At 53.7% G+C, this 20435-nt stretch overlaps 1 protein-coding gene across 1 annotated transcript; it reads left to right on the top strand.

Annotated features, from left to right (window-relative positions):
• The first annotated feature begins 1150 nt into the window (after window positions 1-1150).
• Window positions 1151-20298, top strand: GML (glycosylphosphatidylinositol anchored molecule like). The gene is made up of 4 exons (XM_048212702.1): window positions 1151-1437; window positions 10026-10087; window positions 10606-10713; window positions 20009-20298. The coding sequence occupies exons 1-4, from the start codon at window positions 1151-1153 to the stop codon at window positions 20296-20298; spliced, it is 747 nt and encodes a 248-aa protein (XP_048068659.1).
• The last annotated feature ends 137 nt before the right edge of the window (window positions 20299-20435 follow it).

Raw genomic sequence — 20435 nt, 5'->3', positions numbered from 1 at the left:
TTGCCGGAGGAAGCCGCGCTGGCTCAGAACCTATCCATTACTTTACTTCGCTCGGCCTTGGTCAGCTCACACTTATCTCTCGTTCATAATTATGTCGCCCCCCGGCTTTCTTGGGCCGTTCTTCTCTCGTGGTGGTGTCCGTTCCGTAAAGACGAGGAGGTGGTAGGAGGTTTCTAAGTGCTTGGGACAGAATGACGTTTCAGACAGGTGGACGTGCTCGTTCGAAGACGCAGAGGCTGCAGAGAGCCTGTGTGTTCAGGAAGGTGCCAGCAGCTGCACGTGTATCGATTAGGAGAGAGGACCCTGGAAGCCTCCGACCGGCAAGGTTTGAAGCCTCGACTCCCGAGCTCCTCCCGTGGGCCCTTGTGTGACGCCCCGAGTCCGGCCGTCGGAGGACAGGGACTGGGAGCTCGTGGAGCTTCAGAGAGATTTGTTCCCCTTGGAAGACTGCTTTCTAGACTCAAGGTGGACCCTCGGCCTCTCTTTCTTCCAGGTCTGAAAGCCGACACCTAGGTGCTAGGACTCGCGGGCGCGCGTATCCCGGCGTGGGGGCTTCGGCCACCTCGCAGCGATGCTGCCTTGCCGGAGCCAACACCCCCACTCCCCCGGCCTGCGCTCCCAGTAGCAGCGGCACTCAGCGAGGAGCGTCTACCTGGCCCTGCTGCCGGCTCCCTCACCCAAGTTCCCGATGTTGGACGGATGCACAGACCGGTGAGCCCACACACCTGTGCCAGGTGTTGGGCCAAGTCCAAGTTCATTCTACAGAATTCCTCATGTTCCGTCTCCCAGAGTCCGGGCAGAGGAGCCCAGCGAGAGCAGCCGTGGTGCCGCCCCCATCGGACCAGGGCTGTCCCTGGGATGCCTTCCCCCCACCCCATGCTGAGGGGTCCTTCACTCCTGGGTGTCTCACGCCCAGATCGTCCTGTCTTCCCACTGGCCCGGGGTCCTCCCAAGGCCAGGAGCATCCGAGCACTGCTCTCCTCGGGGGACGCTCGGGCTCCCCTCCACCAAGTCGGAAGCCCTCAAAGGCCAAGGGGAGGAGAGCGGGGCAGCAATACACAGTGTTACAAGGCTTGTGTTCAAAGAGAAACACTCGTGAACGAGATCGCGGTCAGAGGCTTTGGACTTGCTCCAATGCAAGCTGCGGGCCATGGCCAACGGGACTTGGTCCCCACCCAGCTACCCTAAGGTCCCTCGAAAGTCAGACCTGAGTTCACCAGTGGAAAACAAGTTTAATGCAACAGGTTCCGAGCACGCGCAGCCAGTCCGCTTGCTCTGTGCCGTGGTGCAGAAGGCAGGGCCCGAGGCGTGCTCTGCGGCTCACGGCAGCCTGAGGCCCCCGCACCCAGAGGAGAGCGTCAGGAAGAGCACCAGCCAGGCACTGCTGCTCCCCGAGGCGCTCGCGCTCCCGCCTTGTCTGTACCCTGGCTCTGGGAGGTCCGGCCCCCCTGTGTTACATAACACCCCACGGCAGCACCTTATGTACAGAAAAGGCATAGGCTTTAAGAGGACAAAGGACTTGACTATCCGATCCAACGATTCCTCTACAGGACAATACTTGGAGCACTGCTTTGAAACGTAGAAGAGACGTGGGTATACTCCTAAGAGCAAATACAGACAGAGAGAAAGGAATCGTGTGAATTGAAAGCAGCGCCCAAAGCACTTCCTGTCTGTACCTGTCCAACCCTGATCTTCTGGTGCCCCCCGCAGCCCGGTCCCAGGGCCGTGGTTAGAGGCCCCGTCCGTCTAGGAGGGAGTCAGGAGACAACACCGAGGAGGAACGGGGCAGGCCTTTGTGTTAGGAGCTGCTATTGTGGCTAGGGGTTGCCTTGCCTACAGAGTGGCCATGAGATGCACCCCCCTCCCCGACCCCGCACCCCCTTCCCCAGCCCTGGCCTGTGCATGCCTACCGGGAACCTGGGGCAGGGCTCTCCCTGTGGGAACGTACAGGCTCCTAGGCCTCAGCATCTCGCTACCAGGGAGCACAGGCCTTGGTAACCACGGGACACACAAGGGAGCTGGACCCTTCCCTATCCGGGCCTTTGCCAGGGGCAGCATGGCTCAGCACTGGCTGCGGGGCACTCTTCTGGCCTCACCGCATCTGCAGTTCCTCGTGCCCATCACCTCTCCCTAGGAGCTTCTTGAGGTCTGCGTGGGGCGAGCGTGAGTCCTAAGCCTCCACTCTGCACCCCACACATTTCCGGGAACGTGGGCGGGACCGCCGGAAGTGGCTGCCAGGCTGCATCTGAATTCCCCAGCCCTGACCACGCCACCGCTGGGTGGCGCTGGGCCTCCGGACGCCTCTGGGGTGGGGACGGCTTCGTGTGGCCAGAAGTTCTGGGGTGATTTATACGCGGCAGAGCGATGGTCTCCAAACATTTTAACAGCACACACATTCCTTCCAGAACACATGGTAAGCCCACACCCGATTATGTAGCTCTCTTGTCAAAGCTATTCTCCGCGGGACAGGTGAAATCATTAAAACTTCATTCTTCACTTAAAAATGAATGCAAATAGCGACGCATGGGTGGCTCAGTCGGATGAACGTCCGACTCCTGGTTTCGGCTCAGGGTGATGTCCGGGTCCTAAGATCGGCCTGGCGTTGGGCTCCACGCTCAGTGGGGAGTCTGCTTGGGACTCTTTCTCCCTCTGCCCCTCCCCCTGCAGGGGCACCTATCTCTCTCTCTCTCTCTCTCTCCTCATAGATAAATAATTTTGTGTAAAAATGGATACAAATAATCCCCTACTACGTTCTTCCTGCACCCCACTATTTCCCCTTGGCCAACTCTTGGCGGTCTGGTCTTCCATGACTTGGTCTCCTCGGCCACCCGCTTTCAGTCCTGATGGTCTCAGGACCTTGCTCTCCCGTTTTTTAAAGGTCACTTTTATATTAGCTATTCCCTGTTGAGACAATCTGGACAGACCCCGATTCCTGTTGTATGTACGGACCCGCCTGTGAAGCCCAGCATGAGCTGAGATACTTACTCACGGCAACAGAAGAACAAAAATCAACACCCTGGTTACAGTTTGCCTCCCCGGTGCAGGCGAAACTGTTCTCCATCTCACATACGTGACACCTCAGTGCTGCGGCTGAAAGGAGAAATAAAAACAACGTGGAAAGTTCCAGTCTCCTGTCCTACCAGATGAACACCCACCACCCTGTCCCTCCTCCAAGGAGGACAAAACCAGTGGGTCGCAAGTCCCTTGTCTTCTCTCCTGGACTTCCCTCCTCCTCCCCCCGGGCTGTGCCTCACTCACACACCCACACTCAGACACATGGCACGGACATGTACACACACAGACACGCACCAGTGCACCCAGACCCCCATACCCCCAGCCTGCGCACCCACACCTGCCCTCAAGAGCACCCTCCCCACACTCACACACACACTCACACACAGACACACACACTCAGACACTCACGTGCACACAGACACGTGAACGCACACACTCTCACGTGCACACACCCTCACACACGCTCACGCACTTACACATACAGAGAAACACACTCACGGACACACACACACACACACTGACCCACACACTTGGCATCTCACCTCCAACGGCTCAGCAGATTTGCCATCTGCTCTCCCGGGCCCTTCCTGCTCACCTTCCTGGGCCAGCGACACCCTCCTCGACCCCTCTAGGCCCTGAGTTCTGACCCCTGTACAGTAGCCCACTGTTGGGGCTGTATCAGGGCAGGACCCGCTCCCAGGAGAGAAGCTGGTTACCCTCTCACAGCTGTTTTAGGTCTATGAGATAGCCTTGCAAGATCCCATGACGACCAGGCCAGGCTTGGCTCCCAGCCTGACATCTCCCAGGAAGGCAATCTGAGGGGACACTGAGGAGACAGCAGGGTGCTAGGGAAGAAACCAGGATTCCAGCCACTCCTGCCTGCTCTTGGTGGGGGAGCCCCAAGATGAGAGGCTCTCCCATTACGTGTCCAAATCCACAGGCTGCTCTCCTGACCCTCTCTTGCTCCCTGATGCCTGGGCTTTCAACAGGCATGTTGAAAGAGGCCGCGGCAGTGTCCATTACGGGTGGCCCACCACGTCTGCCGACACATTCTGGCCTGCTGTCTTCTCCCAGTCAGGAGGCTGAGGGGCCCAGACTTACCTTGTTTTCCAGACATGGTGCCATTTGTCTCCACCCGTGGCAGGTCCACCACCAGGAGCAAAGCAAGGAGGATCGTCATTTCCAGCCGTGCCTGGCCCTGGACACAAGGAGTGGGGCCACGTGCTCAGCTCCGTGGCTCCAGGATTAGGCCTGACTCTCTATGAGTGCACCCCCATGGGTCCAGGGGAGGCAGCGTGGTCTCTCGGGGAGGGTGCACACCTACTGGCCCACCCCCTACTCTGGTAACCCAATTTATGCCCGACCATCCATGCCAACCAGATCCCAGGTCCAGCGCCACTCACCCTCGCCCTGACCCCAACCACTCCAGGCCCCACTTCCTGACACCAACCCCGCCCATACCCCACCCCACTCACTACAGCAACTGAGCCTAGGCCTGGCCCTATGTGCCCACACACCAGTTAATAGGCGAGGTAAGCCATGGACATTTATTGAAATGATCGGTATCTTTGGTGTGAACTCCTTTAGAGACACTCTCTGTTATGATTATTACGTATGTTAATCATAATACACAGTGGACTGGTCTTTATGTGATGTGTTGTCCCGGTTCTTTTTAATATTTCTTTGGATAGTTCAATTTTGTATTTTTGTTTCAGTTTTACCTTATACTTAGATCTCTTGGAACAGCTTTCTTTCTCCGCATTTTCCTATTTAAGTATTTACTTCCTGGTTGTCACTTTTCAGCGGTGCCCTTTCTTTCCCGCTGATCACCATGATTAATAATGGCCGTTTTGTGTAACCAGTGAGCCTGTTCTCCTTTCCTCTCTCTGCTTATCTCATTCTTTAGTTTCATTATCTCTGCCTCATCCCAACAGACAGAGGAAGACAGAGGATTTAGCCCTCCGTAGTCGGAGCTTGGGGCCACCACTCCCAAAAGGAAGCATTGCCGAAATGAAAGCCAACCACATTTCTTAGCCCCTCGGAGAACTGAGGTCACAGAAGCGACAGTCCCAAATCCGGCAAGCCAGGTGGACCCCGACAGGCCACCGGAAACACGCTTACCCGGAGCCGAACCTGCTGGGGCTGTACAGCGGTAGGAGCTCGTACATGTAATTTTGACCACGTGCTGCAGGCTGGGTGTGAACAGCAGTCCTCGGGAGTCTCCTGCTCTCACAAGAGTCCACATCCAGCCCCCAGCACTTGACCACCAAGCCCTTTCTTTTTCTTTTGGAAGGAAAGCAGCTGAAAGCGCCAAAAACACACCCTCCGTCTAGGAGCAATGCTCAGGAAAGATGGGAGATGTTCTAACAGGAGACAAAAACGAGGACACTCAATGATGTGAAACCTAAGGGAACTAGAGCTACAGCAAACATTACACGGAGTCAACTCCCACGGCTTGGTAACATGGATCCTCACACTCAAGGCCTCCTTACAGCAGCTCCTCTGAACCAGCTCCACACATCCAGCTTCCAACCGGAAACCTAAGGCATGCCAAACGCCAAGAAAATGGTTTGAAGAGGGAAAGCAAGCATGAGGACAAGACCTATATAACAGCGACGTCACGGTCATCAGAGAGGCATGTGACAGAACTAGGACTGGGACACGAAGAGCACCAGTGGAAAAAGCAGATGGCACGTGAGAACAGGTAGGCAACGTGAGCATAGAGACGAAAACTCTGAGAGTCAAATGGAAATGCTACAAGCCAAAACCAGTGTGGCAGAGATGTGGAATGCTGCAGACGGTGCAGCAATGGACTCGACATACTCGTGGAAAGACTCAGTGAGCTTGAAGACAGGTCAGTAGAACGCTCCCCAGCCAAAACACAAAGACAAAAAATGATGAGAAAACAGAATAGAATATCCAAGAACTGTGGGAAGGTGTTTTTAAGTAACATACAGGTAGCTGAAAGACAAAAAGGAGGAGGAGAGAACAGCACAGAAAGAATTGCCTGAAATATCAATGGCTAAGGGCTTTCCAATGCTACTGACAGACATCACTGGGAAGACTCTGGAAGCTTAGAGAACACAACGGGTACCAGCACCAAAACGAACAAAGGGGAGAGCGCACGCACACACACACACACACACACACACACACAGACAAATTACCTACACCTAGGCATGTTCAAACCACAGAAAACTTTAAGGAACCTGTGCAAAGGAACAATAAGGGGGAATTACAGTGAAACCTCACAGCAGAAACCATGCAAGCAAAGGGAGCATAATAAACATGTCAAGCGTTGGAAGACAAATCCTGCCCACATAGAATTCTGTACGTGGAGGAATTATCCTTCAACGTACAGCAGAACATAGTTTGAAAGAGTATGTAACACGTAACATACACTTTGTCCACTAATGACTTCAACTTTCTTTTAGTGTCAAGTCTACAATGAAATATATCCAACATGTTTGCCATATAAAATACCATCGTGTCTCAAATATCCAAATAAATAGAAACTAAAGTATACAATAAAAAGAACTGCGAGGAAGATCTTGATATATTTATCGGCACGTTCTATACCTCCACACGTTTTTAAATACCACAGATGCACTGAGAGTGTTGACGCTCCCTGCACATCAACAGAGAGAACAGCTCCTCAGGGAGGGTCAGCATCCACCAGCCACCTGCACGCGCCTCTGGGCTCCTCTCCCCACCTGTGTCTGCATCCCCGCTCGGCAGGGCAGGGCCCCAAGCTACTACACCCAGGGACTGGGGAGCAGTAGGCATCTCCCTGCACGAAGTCTTCATCACTCGTTACTTCGTCTTGTGGGAAGTCCTCCCGCCTGCTCTCCATCAGGCCGTGCTCTTCCAGGACAGCCAGGTCCTGGGTCTGCCTCCACCTGGAGCCCACCCGAGGTCCCTGTGCCCCCAGATGCTTCTCCTTGTATATTCGTTGACCCCGAGCTCAAGAGCAACTTGGGGAAAGTGCCTGAACATTGTCTATCCAGATATTCCCTGCTCCTACCAGCCTCTGGACAAATGTGGGGGGATGGGGGCGACCACAGTGTGGAAGATGCCAGAAGCTCACTTGCGCAGCGGCCGTAGTACGACCCAGGAAACTTCTGCCACCCCCTCCCCTCCCCTCCCTATGGAATCAGGTGACCCCAAAGTGTGGGTGGGGGAGGGGCCCCCCCCACAGCTGAGCCCAGACCCTGGCACTCTGCTCCAGGATGGCCCCCCAGGCACCGGGCAGTGCTGCTCTTGCGGCGCGGTCTCGCCAGGTGGCTTGGAGGTTTCGTGTCCAAAAGCACTCGAGAAACTCAGAGTACCTTTACCTGAATACCGGCACCAAGCAAGAAGTGAGTCCCAGGGGAAATGGAGGAACGAGTCCTGTTTGCAAATTCACACCCTTGCAACCCTCACAGCCGCCTCCCCAAGCACTCTCAGCAGAAGATGGAAAGTATTTGGGACAGCGTGGTAATGACGAGGTGACAAAACACAGCCCAACATGGAGGGCCCCAAGGGCCGCGGAAGGAAAGGCAGGCTGCACCGGTATTTGTTAGGAAAGGTCCGAGGGCTGGCAGCCCAGGGTCTCGTTTCCATATTGGAAACTGAGAAAGGGGCATCAAATTCAGCCCGAAGAAAGGGCCTGAGAGGAGGAAGCGCGGAGCCAGGGGAGAGGCGTTTGGGGAGGGCTCCGGGTGGGGCCGAGACCCCAGGGCAGAGGGACGCCCGCCCCGCCCAGAACCTTCTGGAACCCAACTCAACAGCCCTCTCCTCTCCCTTCCCAGAGACACCCAACCTCCTGTCAGTGAACTCGCGTGCCGCTGGGCCTGGGCGGTAAGCCCCCAGAACTTTCTGGAACCTACCTGCGCCTCCTGGCTCTGTGAGGGCGGGGCCTTCGATGCCTGCCTAACCTTCCGGAATCCCTAAAATCTGAGAGTGCGCGTGCGCGCACACGCACACGCGCACGCGCAGAGCCTGACGGGATTTGGGCGCGCCCGCGGAGACGCCCTCGGGGACGCGCTCCTGCTGTGGCAAGCGGGACTGTGGTGCGGAGGGTTCTGCCGCTCACCTGCTGCCGTTGTGCTTCCGAAGCCCGCTGTGTGCTGTGCCCACGACCTCAGGCCGCTCCAGCCCAGGGTTCCAGAAGGTTCTCTGTGGTCCTCGTGGGTCGTGTGCGGACGGTGGGCTCAGGGAGCCGGCAGGCAGGGCGGAGTGGGAAGGGGCAGAGGCGGGGGAGGCGGTGGAGGCCTGGGGCGGGAGGCGGGCCGTCCCCACCGCCTTGAGGGGCTGCCATTGGCCGGGGGGAGGTGGGGGGGGACGGATCTCGCAGGGTGGGGACAGCAGCGGGAAGGCGGCCCCCCCTCCCACAGGGGCTCTCGCACAGACCGCAGCCCCCCACGTCAGCCAGGTGCTCCCCCCACACAGGCGGTTCTCCCCTCCCACAGGGGCTCCCCGAGACTGGCAACCTCTCCTCCTTAAACTATTGCTCCCACTCCCAGACAGGCAGCCACCCCTCCTCAGCCAGGTGCTGCCCCCCAGACAGGCAGGCCCTCCCCTCAGCCAGGTTCTCCTCCCTCCAACAGGTGGCCAGCCTCCCTCAGGCAGGTGTTCCCCCCCAGTCAACAATCCCTCCCTGTAGCCGGTTGGTCCCACCAGACAGGTTGCCACGCCCCCTCAGCCAGGTGACCCCCACTTGGACAGGCGGCCCCCTCTCAGCAGGTGCTCACCCCCCCCACCCCCCCCACCCGGTGACCAGCAGCCCCTTTCTCAGGCAGATGTTTCCCCCTAGACAGGTGGCCCCCACTCAGCAGGTGCTCCCCTACCCAGACAGGCAGGATGCTCCCCCGACAGTCGGTGCCCCCCTCAGCCAGGGATACCCCTTCAGACAGGTGGCCAACCCCCCCCCCAGGAAGGTGGCTCCCCCACCTCCCCCTCAGGAATGTGTCCCCCACCCCACTCTCTGCCACCTCAGTCAGGTGCTTCCCCTCAGGCAGGCACCCACTCCCAACCTCAGACCCTCACCCCTCCCTGTACACAGCAGTCCTCCACTCTCAGGCACGTGGCCTTCCTCACCCTCAGGGAGCCACCCTCGTCAGGCAGGTGCCAGGCTCCTCCTCACTCCGGCTCCCCCTCCAAGCAGGCGACACCGCCTCTCCCATGCAGGGACACGTGACCCTGAGCGCTGATGAGTGATCCTGGCCCTGAAAAGGCATGTGGGGCATCCAGGGAGACAAGCTGCCGGGGCAGGGGCGGCGGTTTCCCAAGGACCCTGGACACAGAGTTGGGGGTGCAGGCGGGGCCCCATGGGAATATAGCACAGAGGCAGGCACTGGCTGGTGCCTGGGGGGCCATCCTGGAGGAGAGTGCCAAGATCTGGACTCAGCTGTTGGGGGGCCCCCCCGATCTGTGGCCTGCACTTCGGGGCCACCTGATTCCGCAGAGGTGGGGTGGGCGGCAGAATGTTCCTGGGGGACACTGTGGCCCGTGTGCAAGTGAGGTTTCTGGCATCTTCCACACTGTAGTCATCCCCTTCCCCTCATGTTTGTCTACACACTGGTGGGAGCAAGAAATACCCGGAAGGACAATGTTCTGGCACTTTCCCCAGGTTGCTCTGGGGATTGACGAGTACATGAGAAGAAGCATCTGGGGGCACAGGGACCTAGGATGAGCTCCAGGTGGAGGCGGCCAGGACCTGGCTGACTTGCTGAGCTCTGCCTGACGGAGAGCAGGCAGCATGACTTCCTGCACGATGAAGGCACCAGTGGCGAAACCTTCGTGCTGGGAAAGTCCTGCCCCCAGTCCTTGGGTGGAGCCCCTGCTGGGCGGGGATGCAGGTGCAGGTGGGGAGAGGAGCTGAGAGGTGCGTGCAGGTGGCTGGTGCACGCTGACCCTCCCCAAGGAGCTGTGCTCTCTGCTCACGTGGGCCCTGCGGACACACATCGTGTGAGGGGCGCTCTGTAGACATGCAGCCTGCTGACATGTAGCCTCTGTCTCCTCACCTACAGGCTCAAGTTCCTGCAGAATGATGCTTCTCTGTGCCTTGCTCCTAGCCATCGGCTGGCCACTGGTCAGCACGCAAAATATATCAACTTGTAAGTATAGGCCCCTCTGGCTGTCTGGGAGGCGATAAGAATTTACTGTGTCATCCAGGGTCAGAGAAAGAGTTGGAGTGCAGTCGCTGTCACCTTAGCCAGCAGAGATCTTCGTCGTCAGTGCAGTCGATGGGCACAGGGTGGGTTTGGAAGCATCCCGGAGCTAGGAGAGGGTCAGAAGCGGTTTCTAGATGTGGCCCTTCCTCACCTGGAGTGGGCAGGAGTGGCTGAGTCCAGCGACATCTGGGAGGCCGCTGGCCTTTTATGACTGTCAGGCGTCCTTGGACAGCTGAAGCTTATCTGCAGAGCGCAGGGTTCCCTCACTTGGCCTCTGGGAACAGGAAATCTCCTGGCTTCTGTGCAGAAGGGAATCCTGCCTATAGCAGAGCATCCTTTAAGGCAGGGGGAAGGGGTGAGCTCTCAGGGGAGGTTGCAGCTGGCTGGGAACAGGGTGGAAAACGCTGGCGCCTGATGCTGCTTAGTCTTCTCTCAGGGACCTACAGTTTGAAATGCCACGAGTGTACAGAAATCAACACCTTCAATTGTCCAACAGTGAAAGTGTGTCAGTATGAAGTCAGGCGCTGTATGATACTCTCTATTCGTAAGTACCTGTCTGTCTCTCATCCACCTTGTGATTTAGTCATTCTCAGGGAGCAGGTCCAATCTGTTTTCTCTGCACCCAGCACCATGGCCCTTGGCCCTCTCTGCCCCCATCCTGGGAGCACCTCGCAGGCACTAGGCTCAGCCCCAGGAGAGGGCCATGTGCACCGTCTTGGAGAGCGCCATCATCTGCAGGGTCGGGCTGCAGTGTCCGCATGTCCTGAGATGTCTCCAGGGGTCGGGGACAGTTGCACCTCTAGGTCCCCATCCCCCGTCAGGCCTTGTTCATGTGTGTTGACACTCCTGGGTAACCTGGGTGAGTCCTCGGGGCCCATTTGATCTGGTCGTCTTGGCAGAAGGCTTCCAGCTAAGCAGACCCAAGAAATGGACATACCATGGACTTGTCAGGGCAACGCCTACTTCTCACAGAAGCCAAGGCCAAGTGTGGGCTCAGGCAGAAAGGTCGGGTAGAGCGTGACCATTCAGGATGCTCTTGCCCCTCACGCAGAGGCTCTCGTGCCCTGAGAAAGGTGTCCCGCTCCCCGGGGCCCTTCCCTGAAGAACGTGACAGCCAGAGGCCAGCGACCACTCGACTACCCGGGGAGGCTGCAACCAGAGCAGGTGCTGTGAAGGGAGGCAGAGGCCTTGTCTGGGGCCCTGCTCAGGGCCTGTCCTCCCGCCCCTGTTCTTCCCCAGCGTCCCTCTGCCTCTTCACATGCCATTCTGTGCTCCGAGCACCCTGCAAAACAGTCCTCTTACTGCCACCTCTTGGTTGTACCAGCAGCCGTACCCTGTGGGCATGTGCCCACTTGGGACTCGGGCAGGAGCTAGGATCTCTCCTCCGTTCCTGCAGGGGGCACCTGTCGTGTGCAGGTCTCGGCCTCTCAGTATGCGGTGATGTGGCTGGAATGGCCCTCGTGGTTCTTAATACGATTGCAAGATGCCCTCAGCAGTAACCATCAGGAAGCTTTGAAACGACAGGGCTAGTCACTTACAAGTCTGGAGCTTACGAGGCGCTCCTGGAGGCACCCGGTGTCGTCCTGGGTAGTAGAGAGAGAGAGAGAGAGGGCATGGGCTGGGGTTTCTGCTTTTATTGGGGTCAAGGGTGGGGGCCCAGGGTTTCTTGGGCCCATCTTTCATTGGCGAATTTAAAACATGCGAGTAGGAATTGGAAGCGTGGGAAGAGGAAACACAGGACACCCAAGTGGTCACCTATGGAAACCAACCCAGATCCCTAAAGCAGACGAGCCTCAGTGGGTGGTGGTGGCCGGGTGCCGGCTCCTGATCGCGTCCAGTGGCTGGTGACTTGTTTACTCCAGATAGCTGCCTTCGAAGTGGATGGCTGAGCAGTCAGAGCTCGTCAGGCACTTGCGTTACCAAAGGAAAAACGCCCCACCATCAGGGCCTCACTGCAGTCCCTCTGGGAGACCTGGATGGGGTGTGCGTTGCCACGTCGGGGTGACTGCTCCTGAATGGGGCTGGGGACTCTGTTTCCAAGCACCTCACCCTCTATGGCTCTGGGGTAGACTTGGCCCGGAGAGAACTCGCCTGAGGTCTGGAGGGCTGAGGTGAAGCCGAGACCGTTGCTCTGGAAGGTCACTGTGGTTTTACCCAGTGGTGGATACCAGGGGACTCCAGCCTCTCCTCCCTTTATCCTGCTGCGTGTCCATCCCATCATCCCCATTGCTGGGCCTTTGACCAAGAGCCGTTCCTAAGAGCGCCGCCGTTGCTTGGCTGCTGGCCTGCAGAGGCAGCAGGGGTGGGCGCGAGCACGTCAGACCTCTCTGGAAGCGTTCTCTCTGCGTGGGCCAGACTGGAGGGCAGAGGAGCATGGCGTTGATGTTTTCCTGCCAAGTGGGCTCTTCCCCCCGGCCTCAGCTCCAAGTAGTAGACCTGGTTCTGGACTGCCCTTCCGATCGCCAGCCTGCCCTTGATACACGCCTGTCTCTCAGCGCCTCCCCCAGTCGTGGAAGCTAGAACACGTGGATTTAATAACTGACCCCCGTAGGGCTTCAGGGGCTCAGTTTTCCTGAGTGACCCTGGTGGATACCGAGACAAAGAATTGACAAGGGCCTTCGGAAGGCTGGAATGCTTTCATATTTTCCCCTCAGGATATTTGCCGACATCTGGGGTTGTGCAAGTAAACAGAACACCTCTTTGGAAAACTTCTGAACCTCAGAGACTGAGCTTCGACCCACACTCAAATTCAGTGATGTCCCAGCAGATGGACAGACACAGTCCCCAGAAGACAACAGAGACGCCAGACAGAGTTCCACACACATATGCCCACGTGATTTTGGGCAACGACGCAAACACAGTCGGTGGGGAGAGATAGCCTCTTCAACTTGATCGGGCAAAATGAACCTTGACCTGAACCTCAAATCGTATTCAAAAATTACCCCCGAAGGATCATGGGCTAAACGTAAAAGGTAAAATCTACAACGTTTAGAAAAAGAAAGCCCAGAGGAGAAAATCGTTGGCATCTGTGGCTGGGCAAAGAGGGTCTAGCCTTGATGCCAAAGCATGACCAATAAGGGAATTGGTGACATGGGACGTCTACCAATGACAAATATTTCTACGTAGAAGGCCCTGTTCAGAGGATGGAAAGGCAGGCTACAGACCAGGAGGAAAAGCACGCAAACCACATATCCCACAAAAGACTGACGTCTTGAGCGTATCCAGAACTCTCACAAGTCAACAGCAAAAATGCAGCCAATCTGCTAGAACAGGCCGAAGACATGAAGAGGGATTTGACCGATGTGGATTCACACGTAGCAGGGAAACCCATGAACAGATTTTCAACATCGTTGGCCACTGGGAAAATGAAAATTGACAAACACAGTTGTTACCATGGATCGGAGTGGCCAAAGTGAGAAAGAGTGGCCACTGCAAAGGCTGGCCAGGACGGTGAGGAAACCAGATTTTCATACACTGCCAGCGACAGTAAGAACTGGGGCAGCCAAGATGGGGACCACAGTCCAGTGTCTTAAAAACTAAACACGCAGCTACCATACATCCCCAAAATTGCACTTCTGGGGGCTTTCGCCAGAGTAATTAAATAAAAACAATGCATGGTTGTTTATACCAGATCAATTTGTAACACGTCACCCCCGGAATCATCCTGGAAGTTCTTCAGTGAGTAAAGGGTAAAGAAACCATGGTACATCCACCCCGTGGGTATTTCTCAGCAGTAAAAAGAGCAGATCTTGATACATCAACCTGAATGAAGGTCTGGGGAGTGACACTGCAGGAGAAAGAGCCAACTCCTAGGTGACAGTCCATGGTCCCTATTAGAGGCCATTCTTGAACTTTAGAGAGGTGGAGCCCAGATTAGTTTTGAGCACAGGGGGAGGAGCGGTCCCTGGCTGGGCATTTGGGTGGAAAAGCCGTCAGTGCATCCATAGGAGGGGACGATTGTGGTGATAAAACTGTTCTTTCTCCTTCCTATTTTGAAAGCCAGTGCCCTGGTTGTGATGGTGTACTATGGTCTTGCAAGATGTTACCACTGGAAGTGACTGAGTAAAGCTACGCAGGATCTTTCTGTATTTCCTGCAAATGCTTTGAATATACAGTTGTCAAAAGTAAAACGTTTAACGGAAAAGGAACTTAAAATCTAACATACCATTTACGTTAACATTTAAATGGCTACACTTAGAAACCCAAGACTTTCCAAGTACACAGAAATTAATATATTCTGCTTAATAGAGGCATGCTTTAAAATGAGAATTCAGGGACGCCTGGGTGGCTCAGTTAAGCAGCTGCCTTTGGCTCAGGTCATGATCTCAGGGTCCTGGGATCGAGTCCACGTCGGGCTCTTCTCAGCGAGGAGTCTGCTTCTCCCTCTGCCTGTCGCTCCCCCTGCTTGTGTGTGCGCGCGCGCTCTCTCCCTCTCTCCTCACAAATACGTAAAAACTTTAAAAAAAAAAAACTTTTTTAAATGCTGAAGTAAAATGAGAACGTAGTAGCTTCTGGGTGGCTCGATCAGTTAAGTATCTGCCTTTCGTTCAGGTCATGATCTCAGGGTCTTGGGATCGAGTCCCACTATGGGCTCCCTGCTCAGCGGGGAGCCTGCTTCTCCCTCTCCTCCCTACCCGTGCTGTCACTCTGTCTCTGTCTCTCTGTGTCTCAAATAAATAATCAAAATCTTTAAAAAATAATAAAATAAAATAAAATGAACGAAAAAAGGTTGCGAATGAACTATCGAACGTGGTATACGACTTAAATATTGGCGCAAGAAAACTCTTCTGCCCACACCGAGGCAAAGGGAACATTAACACAAGAGCGTTACTTGCGTGAAGAGCAACACTGTATGGAGTGGAAGGGGTAAGAAATCCTGGAAGAAACCACCGTGTAAATGCACCCACTCCCAATAACAGGATGAAGATACACCCAGAATAAGCCTGCATAGAATTTAGGAGCGGTAGGTAGACCCACAGTCACGGCGTGATTGTCGTGAACACAGCTCTCCCCGTAGCTTCTAGGCGCCAGACCAAGGAGACAGAACGTACGCAGCTGTACGTACACCTGCGGTGGATGAAGTCTTTCTGCAAAGGATCAGAGAGCAAACGTGTTCAGCGTCGTAAGCCCTCTAGTCCTGGTGCAGGTACCCAGCACCGCCCGTGAGGAGGAGGAAGCAGCCGCAGAGGGTGAGGACGCATAGGGATCGTCCCTACGGCCCAACAAATCTTGACTGCTAGACGCAGCTGGTGGACTGGGCTTGTCCCGCGGGCTCTTGTTTGCCAGCCTCTGCTACAGAAGGTCTGAACGACGCCACTTACAGACGAAGAATAATCCTTACATATACAGCAGCAGAGCCACACGTGAGCGAGTACGTGTTTCACTAGGTCGCTGATGACGTTTGCAGTACTGCGCTCATGCCAGGACGGTATGCAGTCATCTACGTGTGCCAAAGGACTGAAAGTATTCAGAGTTCCTTTTCTGTTACGGTGGAATTAAACCAGAAATCATGACTCAGGAAAGAACCGGGAAATGCTCCACTTCTTCGGAATTATTACCGATCACCAAAAGAGAAGCCACCATGGAAATTAGGAAATACTGAGGTCTCAACAATTAGGAAGCTATAACATGGGAAGAACGAGTGGAGAGCAGCTACCGCAGTGCTGAGAGCCAAATACGGAACCCTCCCGGCATCTAGCGAGGAGAGAAAGGGGGAAAAGGCCCCAGGCTTCTAGTCAGGAAGGTCAGAGGAATAGGAAATCCACCCAAAGCAATGAGGAAAGACATGTAAAGAGGATAGCAGCAATCCTTGAGATAGGAAGGGAAAACAAAACAAAACACAAAAGATAAAATCCCCACAGAGCCAATAGCTGATTCTTTGGAAGGATTCATAGTACTGGAAAAAACAGAGTAGGAGAAATCAAAGACAGAAACATACAATTCATAATTTCATTATCAGAAATGAGAAGGGAGGCATCCATGAGACAGTACAGACCTTGTATAGATAATAAGAGCCCATTATGAATCACCTTCTTGTGATCGATTTGAGCTGCGTGATGAAATGAACGGTACCTTGAAAAACCACATTTTAACTATATCTGACCCACGGTGACATCGTAAAGCTGAAGTGTCCCGAGTCCTTTCTGGAAAACCTCCCCAACTAGAGAGTGCTTCTCTGGCAAATTCCCCACTAGCTTTATGGGAGAAATCAGCCCAATCTTACACAAATGCTTCCAGAGAATAAGCAAGGAGGATTGCTCCCCAACACATTCCTGATGACGCCTGACCCTAACCCAAAAACCCAGCAAAGACGTTGGAAGAATGGAAATCACAGACGATCCTCTCTGAGGACTAGAGATGCAAAAATACTGGCCAAATCGGAACCAATAGAATCCTACTGCAGATAAGTTATCCCCCAACCAATGAATTGCAGTATCCTGCATGGGATCCCGGAACAGGAAAAGAACGTTAAGGAAAAATGAATGAAATCTGAACAAGGTGTGGAGTTGAGTTAATAAGAATTTATCAGCGGTCGCTCATTGTGTGGGACAAATGTGCCATAGGGCAGTAAGTAATGAGAAACAAGAGGGGACTGGGTGTGAGTTGTGTAGAACACACACACACACATTCAGGCAGTGGCCTGGATACTCAAAAGTCAGTTCCAAAAAATCCCATTGTATTTTTTGCACAACAACAAATTCAAAATGAAATTTTCAAGAAAACCATAGCATTTTAAAAATCACCACAATACCCAGAAAGGAATGCAACCAGATCTCTGCAAGATTTCCACGTCAAAACAGCGAAATTGCCTTTGAAATGGAAGACTTCCATAAAAGGATACACCAAGCTCATGGAGGGTGAAACGCCGCCGTAGAGGTAAGATGGCTGTTCTCCCCAAATTAATCTAAAACTTCCATGAAATTCCAGTCCGAGTTTCAGCATGTCAATGTGTGTGTGTCTGTGTGTGTGTGCAAGTTGATTCCAAATATGGGAATGTTTATGGAAATATGAAGGGCTAGGAACGTCCAAGGCAATGTTGTGGAGGAGGAGAAAAGCTGGAGGACTTGCACTCTTAACTCTCAAGATTACTTACATCATTTCGTCAATTCGGACAGTCTGATGTTGGTGTCAAAAGATTGAAAGATGGACCTACAGAGGTGAGAAGAGATCTCACATGTGTCTAGTTACGTGATTTCTGGCAACGCTGGCCCTGCAGGTATTGGACAACGATGCTTGTCTGCACTCACCACTGGTGGGTAGCTGAGATCTTATTCGCCGTATCTACTTGACGCAAAAGAAGCAGCTTCAGGTGCTTCGTGGATCTCCATGTGAATACTGAAAGAGCAAGGGGCTACTAGGTATTTATCCAAAGAATACAAACATAGTAATTTGAAGGGGCACATGCACGCTAATGTGTACAGCAGCAGTGTCCACACTACCCAAAATATGGAAAGCGCCCAGATGAATGGATAAAGAAGGTATGTGGGGGGGGGTGCATACACGCAGAAATGGAATGTCACTCGACCTTCAAAAAGAATGAAATCCTGCCATTTGCAATGACATGGATGCAACTAGAGGGTATTACGCAAAACGAAATAAGTCAGGGAAGGACAAATGCCATATGATCTCACTCGTATGTGGAGTTTAAGAAACAAAACAGATGAGTGTAGGGGAGGGGAAGGAAAAATAAAATAAGATGAAAGCAGAGAGGGAGGCTACCATAAGAGACTCTTAATTGTAGGAGACAAACCGAGGGTTCCTGGAGGGGCGTTGGGGTGCTGGGGTAACTGGGTAATGGGCATTAAGGAGGCCACTTGCTGTAACGAGCACTGGTTGTTGTATGCAACTGATGAATCATTAAACTGTACCTCTGGAAGTAATAAAACGGTGTATGTTACCTAAAGTGCATTTAAAGAGAAAAAAATTTTAAGGATGTTAGTTGAAAGATGCTTTCTAAAGTAAATACATACATAAATAAAAGAACATAGGCGTTTTTCCTGGACGGGAAATGTAGAAGAATGTCTGTGTCCTTGGATAATTACGAATTTAAGAAAACTGAACAGTATAGAGCTGGTCGCGTGGGGAAAGTGGCAAATGGGATTACATAAAAATTCACAACTTCTCCCCCTGAGAAGATTCTGAGAAGACTGTGAAAACGATGCCGTAGATGAAGAGAAGCAGTTCAGGACACTGTCTGCTCAGGGGCTCGCGTTCAGTACGTAGAATGAACTTCATCCTAAAATCAGCGACTGAGCGAGCAGAGCAGACCACTGGATAGAAGTTCGAGCAAGAAGGCTTGAAGGCTGTTTACCAGACAAGGATATCCAAATGGGTACTAAATATGCGAAAAGATGCTCAACATCACCGTCTTTGGTGGAAACGCAACTCAAAGCCATGATACGGAAAGCCCAAAAGGAACGATTAAACATTCACAGACGACCACTCGTGTGTGGCAAGACTCTGAAGCGTCCGTGCCTTTGGGGTGTAAACAGGTACCGCCGGTCTGGAAAGCTCTTCAGCGGCATCCGCTAAAGCCACACATACGCATGTTAGGGACTGTAAAGCACTCACACCCGCTCACCTCAAGATGAGGACAAGAATATTCCTTGCAGCACCGTTTGGGGATAGACAACAGCCGGAAACGATCCTGACGTCCATCAGCCATCAACCGAGGAATATTCATCCGTGGAAAAGCATACGACTAGGAGGGTAGACGGAATGCAGCAAGGGGCCACAGCAGGGGTGGAGTTCCCAAACACAAAGTAGAGAAAAGAAGCCAGACACCAAAACAAGGCAGGATTTCCTGATCACCAAGTTCAACAACAGACAAAATTAACGTACAGGCTCTGAATCGAGGCACTTCTTATCCTTGGCCTCGGCTGCTTATAGTGCCTGATGGAGGAACAGAAGCAGGAAACGAGGGTTTTCATCCAGTTCTGTTCCTGGAACTTGATGTCGGCTATATGGGCGTGAGCGCTTCATGAAAATCCACTCAGCATTCGGCTTACGGTTATGCACTGTGCAGCACGGCACTGAGCTTTCAGAGACCCTTTGCATGGCAAATAAAGAAAAGCAAGTGACTGGAGCCAGTGGTTCGTTCCTTCTCTTTAACCCCAGAGCCGTGAATGGATCATCAACTGTGGCAAGTTCCAGGGAGAAAGTATCGTGCAAACACTAGGGTCACCGGGGGAGCAGAAGTCATGAATGAGGGCCAAGGAATTGAACTCAAGGACTCTGGAAGGAGGCCTCAGATGGAGCTTGCTTCAGTGGGGTCGGCTGGCCGAGGCTGTTGGGTGTGCCCACCAGTGAAGGTAATCACAGCAGTTGTGGGACCGTCCATGGGACAGAGCGTCCAGTCTGCCCTGGGGAGCAGGTTGGCATTAAGCGTGCAGGGACATTTCTGTGTGGGGCCAGGAGCTGGGAACGTCTGGCCGAGGGGCCACTCCAACTGCAGAAAATCAGCTGAGGGCCACCCTTTCAGGGGCACTCCACTTCAGGGGCTCTGTGATCCTGTGGGACATAAGCAATTATGGGGACAAATAATGAACAGGGCATTTCGTGTGTACAGCTATGTGCCAAGGTGCCATCCTACTATTAAGGGAGAGCCGGAGGCAGAGGTGAGGTGGCAGTGTAGACAGAAAAAGATCTCCCGAAGTTGTTCATGGGGGAACCAGACCCTCTGGTGGCCTTACTTGCTCATCAGTGAAGAATTCTAGGCAACATGGTAGCATTTGCCGACGTGGACGGTGGGCATGGAGCCAGTTAGTACTGGGTGCGGTGTGCTTCGATAGTTGTAGCAGAAAACCTGACATCAAATTTTTTCATCTCTATTTCCCTAGGTTTGAATGTTCGGGAACTCTTAGTTCACAAGAACTGTACAAGCAACTGCACCTTTCTATATCCATCCGAAGTACCTCCTGAAGCCCCGAGAGTCTTAAAAACTAATAGTTTTTATTTTGTTCGCTGTTGTAATGGTATGGTTTGCAATGAGGGAGGACCTACTAATTTCGAGAGGGATATCCTGCCTGAGTATACAATTGAGGAGGAGTTAGAAGGAACGGTGCGCTTGGGGGAGTCAACATTTTTCCTGAGTGTTGCCTCCCTCCTTGTCAGCAATACGCTGACATGAGAAGCCCTCTTGGGGGGTCTGAGCTCTCCCCCCATTCCTCAGAGCAAGTTCACTGTCCTTTCCTCCCTTGTGAGCCGGGGACCCTGACCCACAGGGCTCCCAGTTGGCGGGTTACCCCTTTCCTGCTCATTTCAAGA

Source organism: Ursus arctos, unplaced genomic scaffold (genome assembly GCF_023065955.2).
Source record: "Ursus arctos isolate Adak ecotype North America unplaced genomic scaffold, UrsArc2.0 scaffold_6, whole genome shotgun sequence".
NCBI classification, from domain to species: Eukaryota; Metazoa; Chordata; class Mammalia; order Carnivora; family Ursidae; genus Ursus; species Ursus arctos.
The sequence above is the reverse complement of the archived record's forward strand: the minus strand, read 5'-3'. Positions and strand labels throughout refer to the sequence as shown.

What these genes read in the sequence shown, in the direction of transcription:
- GML (XM_048212702.1), top strand. Translation starts at nt 1,151, where the DNA reads ATGGCCAACGGGACTTGGTCCCCACCCAGCTACCCTAAGGTCCCTCGA. An exon ending in CTGTACCCTGGCTCTGGGAG is followed by an intron (nt 1,438 to 10,025) that starts GTCCGGCCCCCC and finishes CCTCACCTACAG; the next exon opens with GCTCAAGTTCCTGCAGAATG. An exon ending in CTGTATGATACTCTCTATTC is followed by an intron (nt 10,714 to 20,008) that starts GTAAGTACCTGT and finishes CTATTTCCCTAG; the next exon opens with GTTTGAATGTTCGGGAACTC.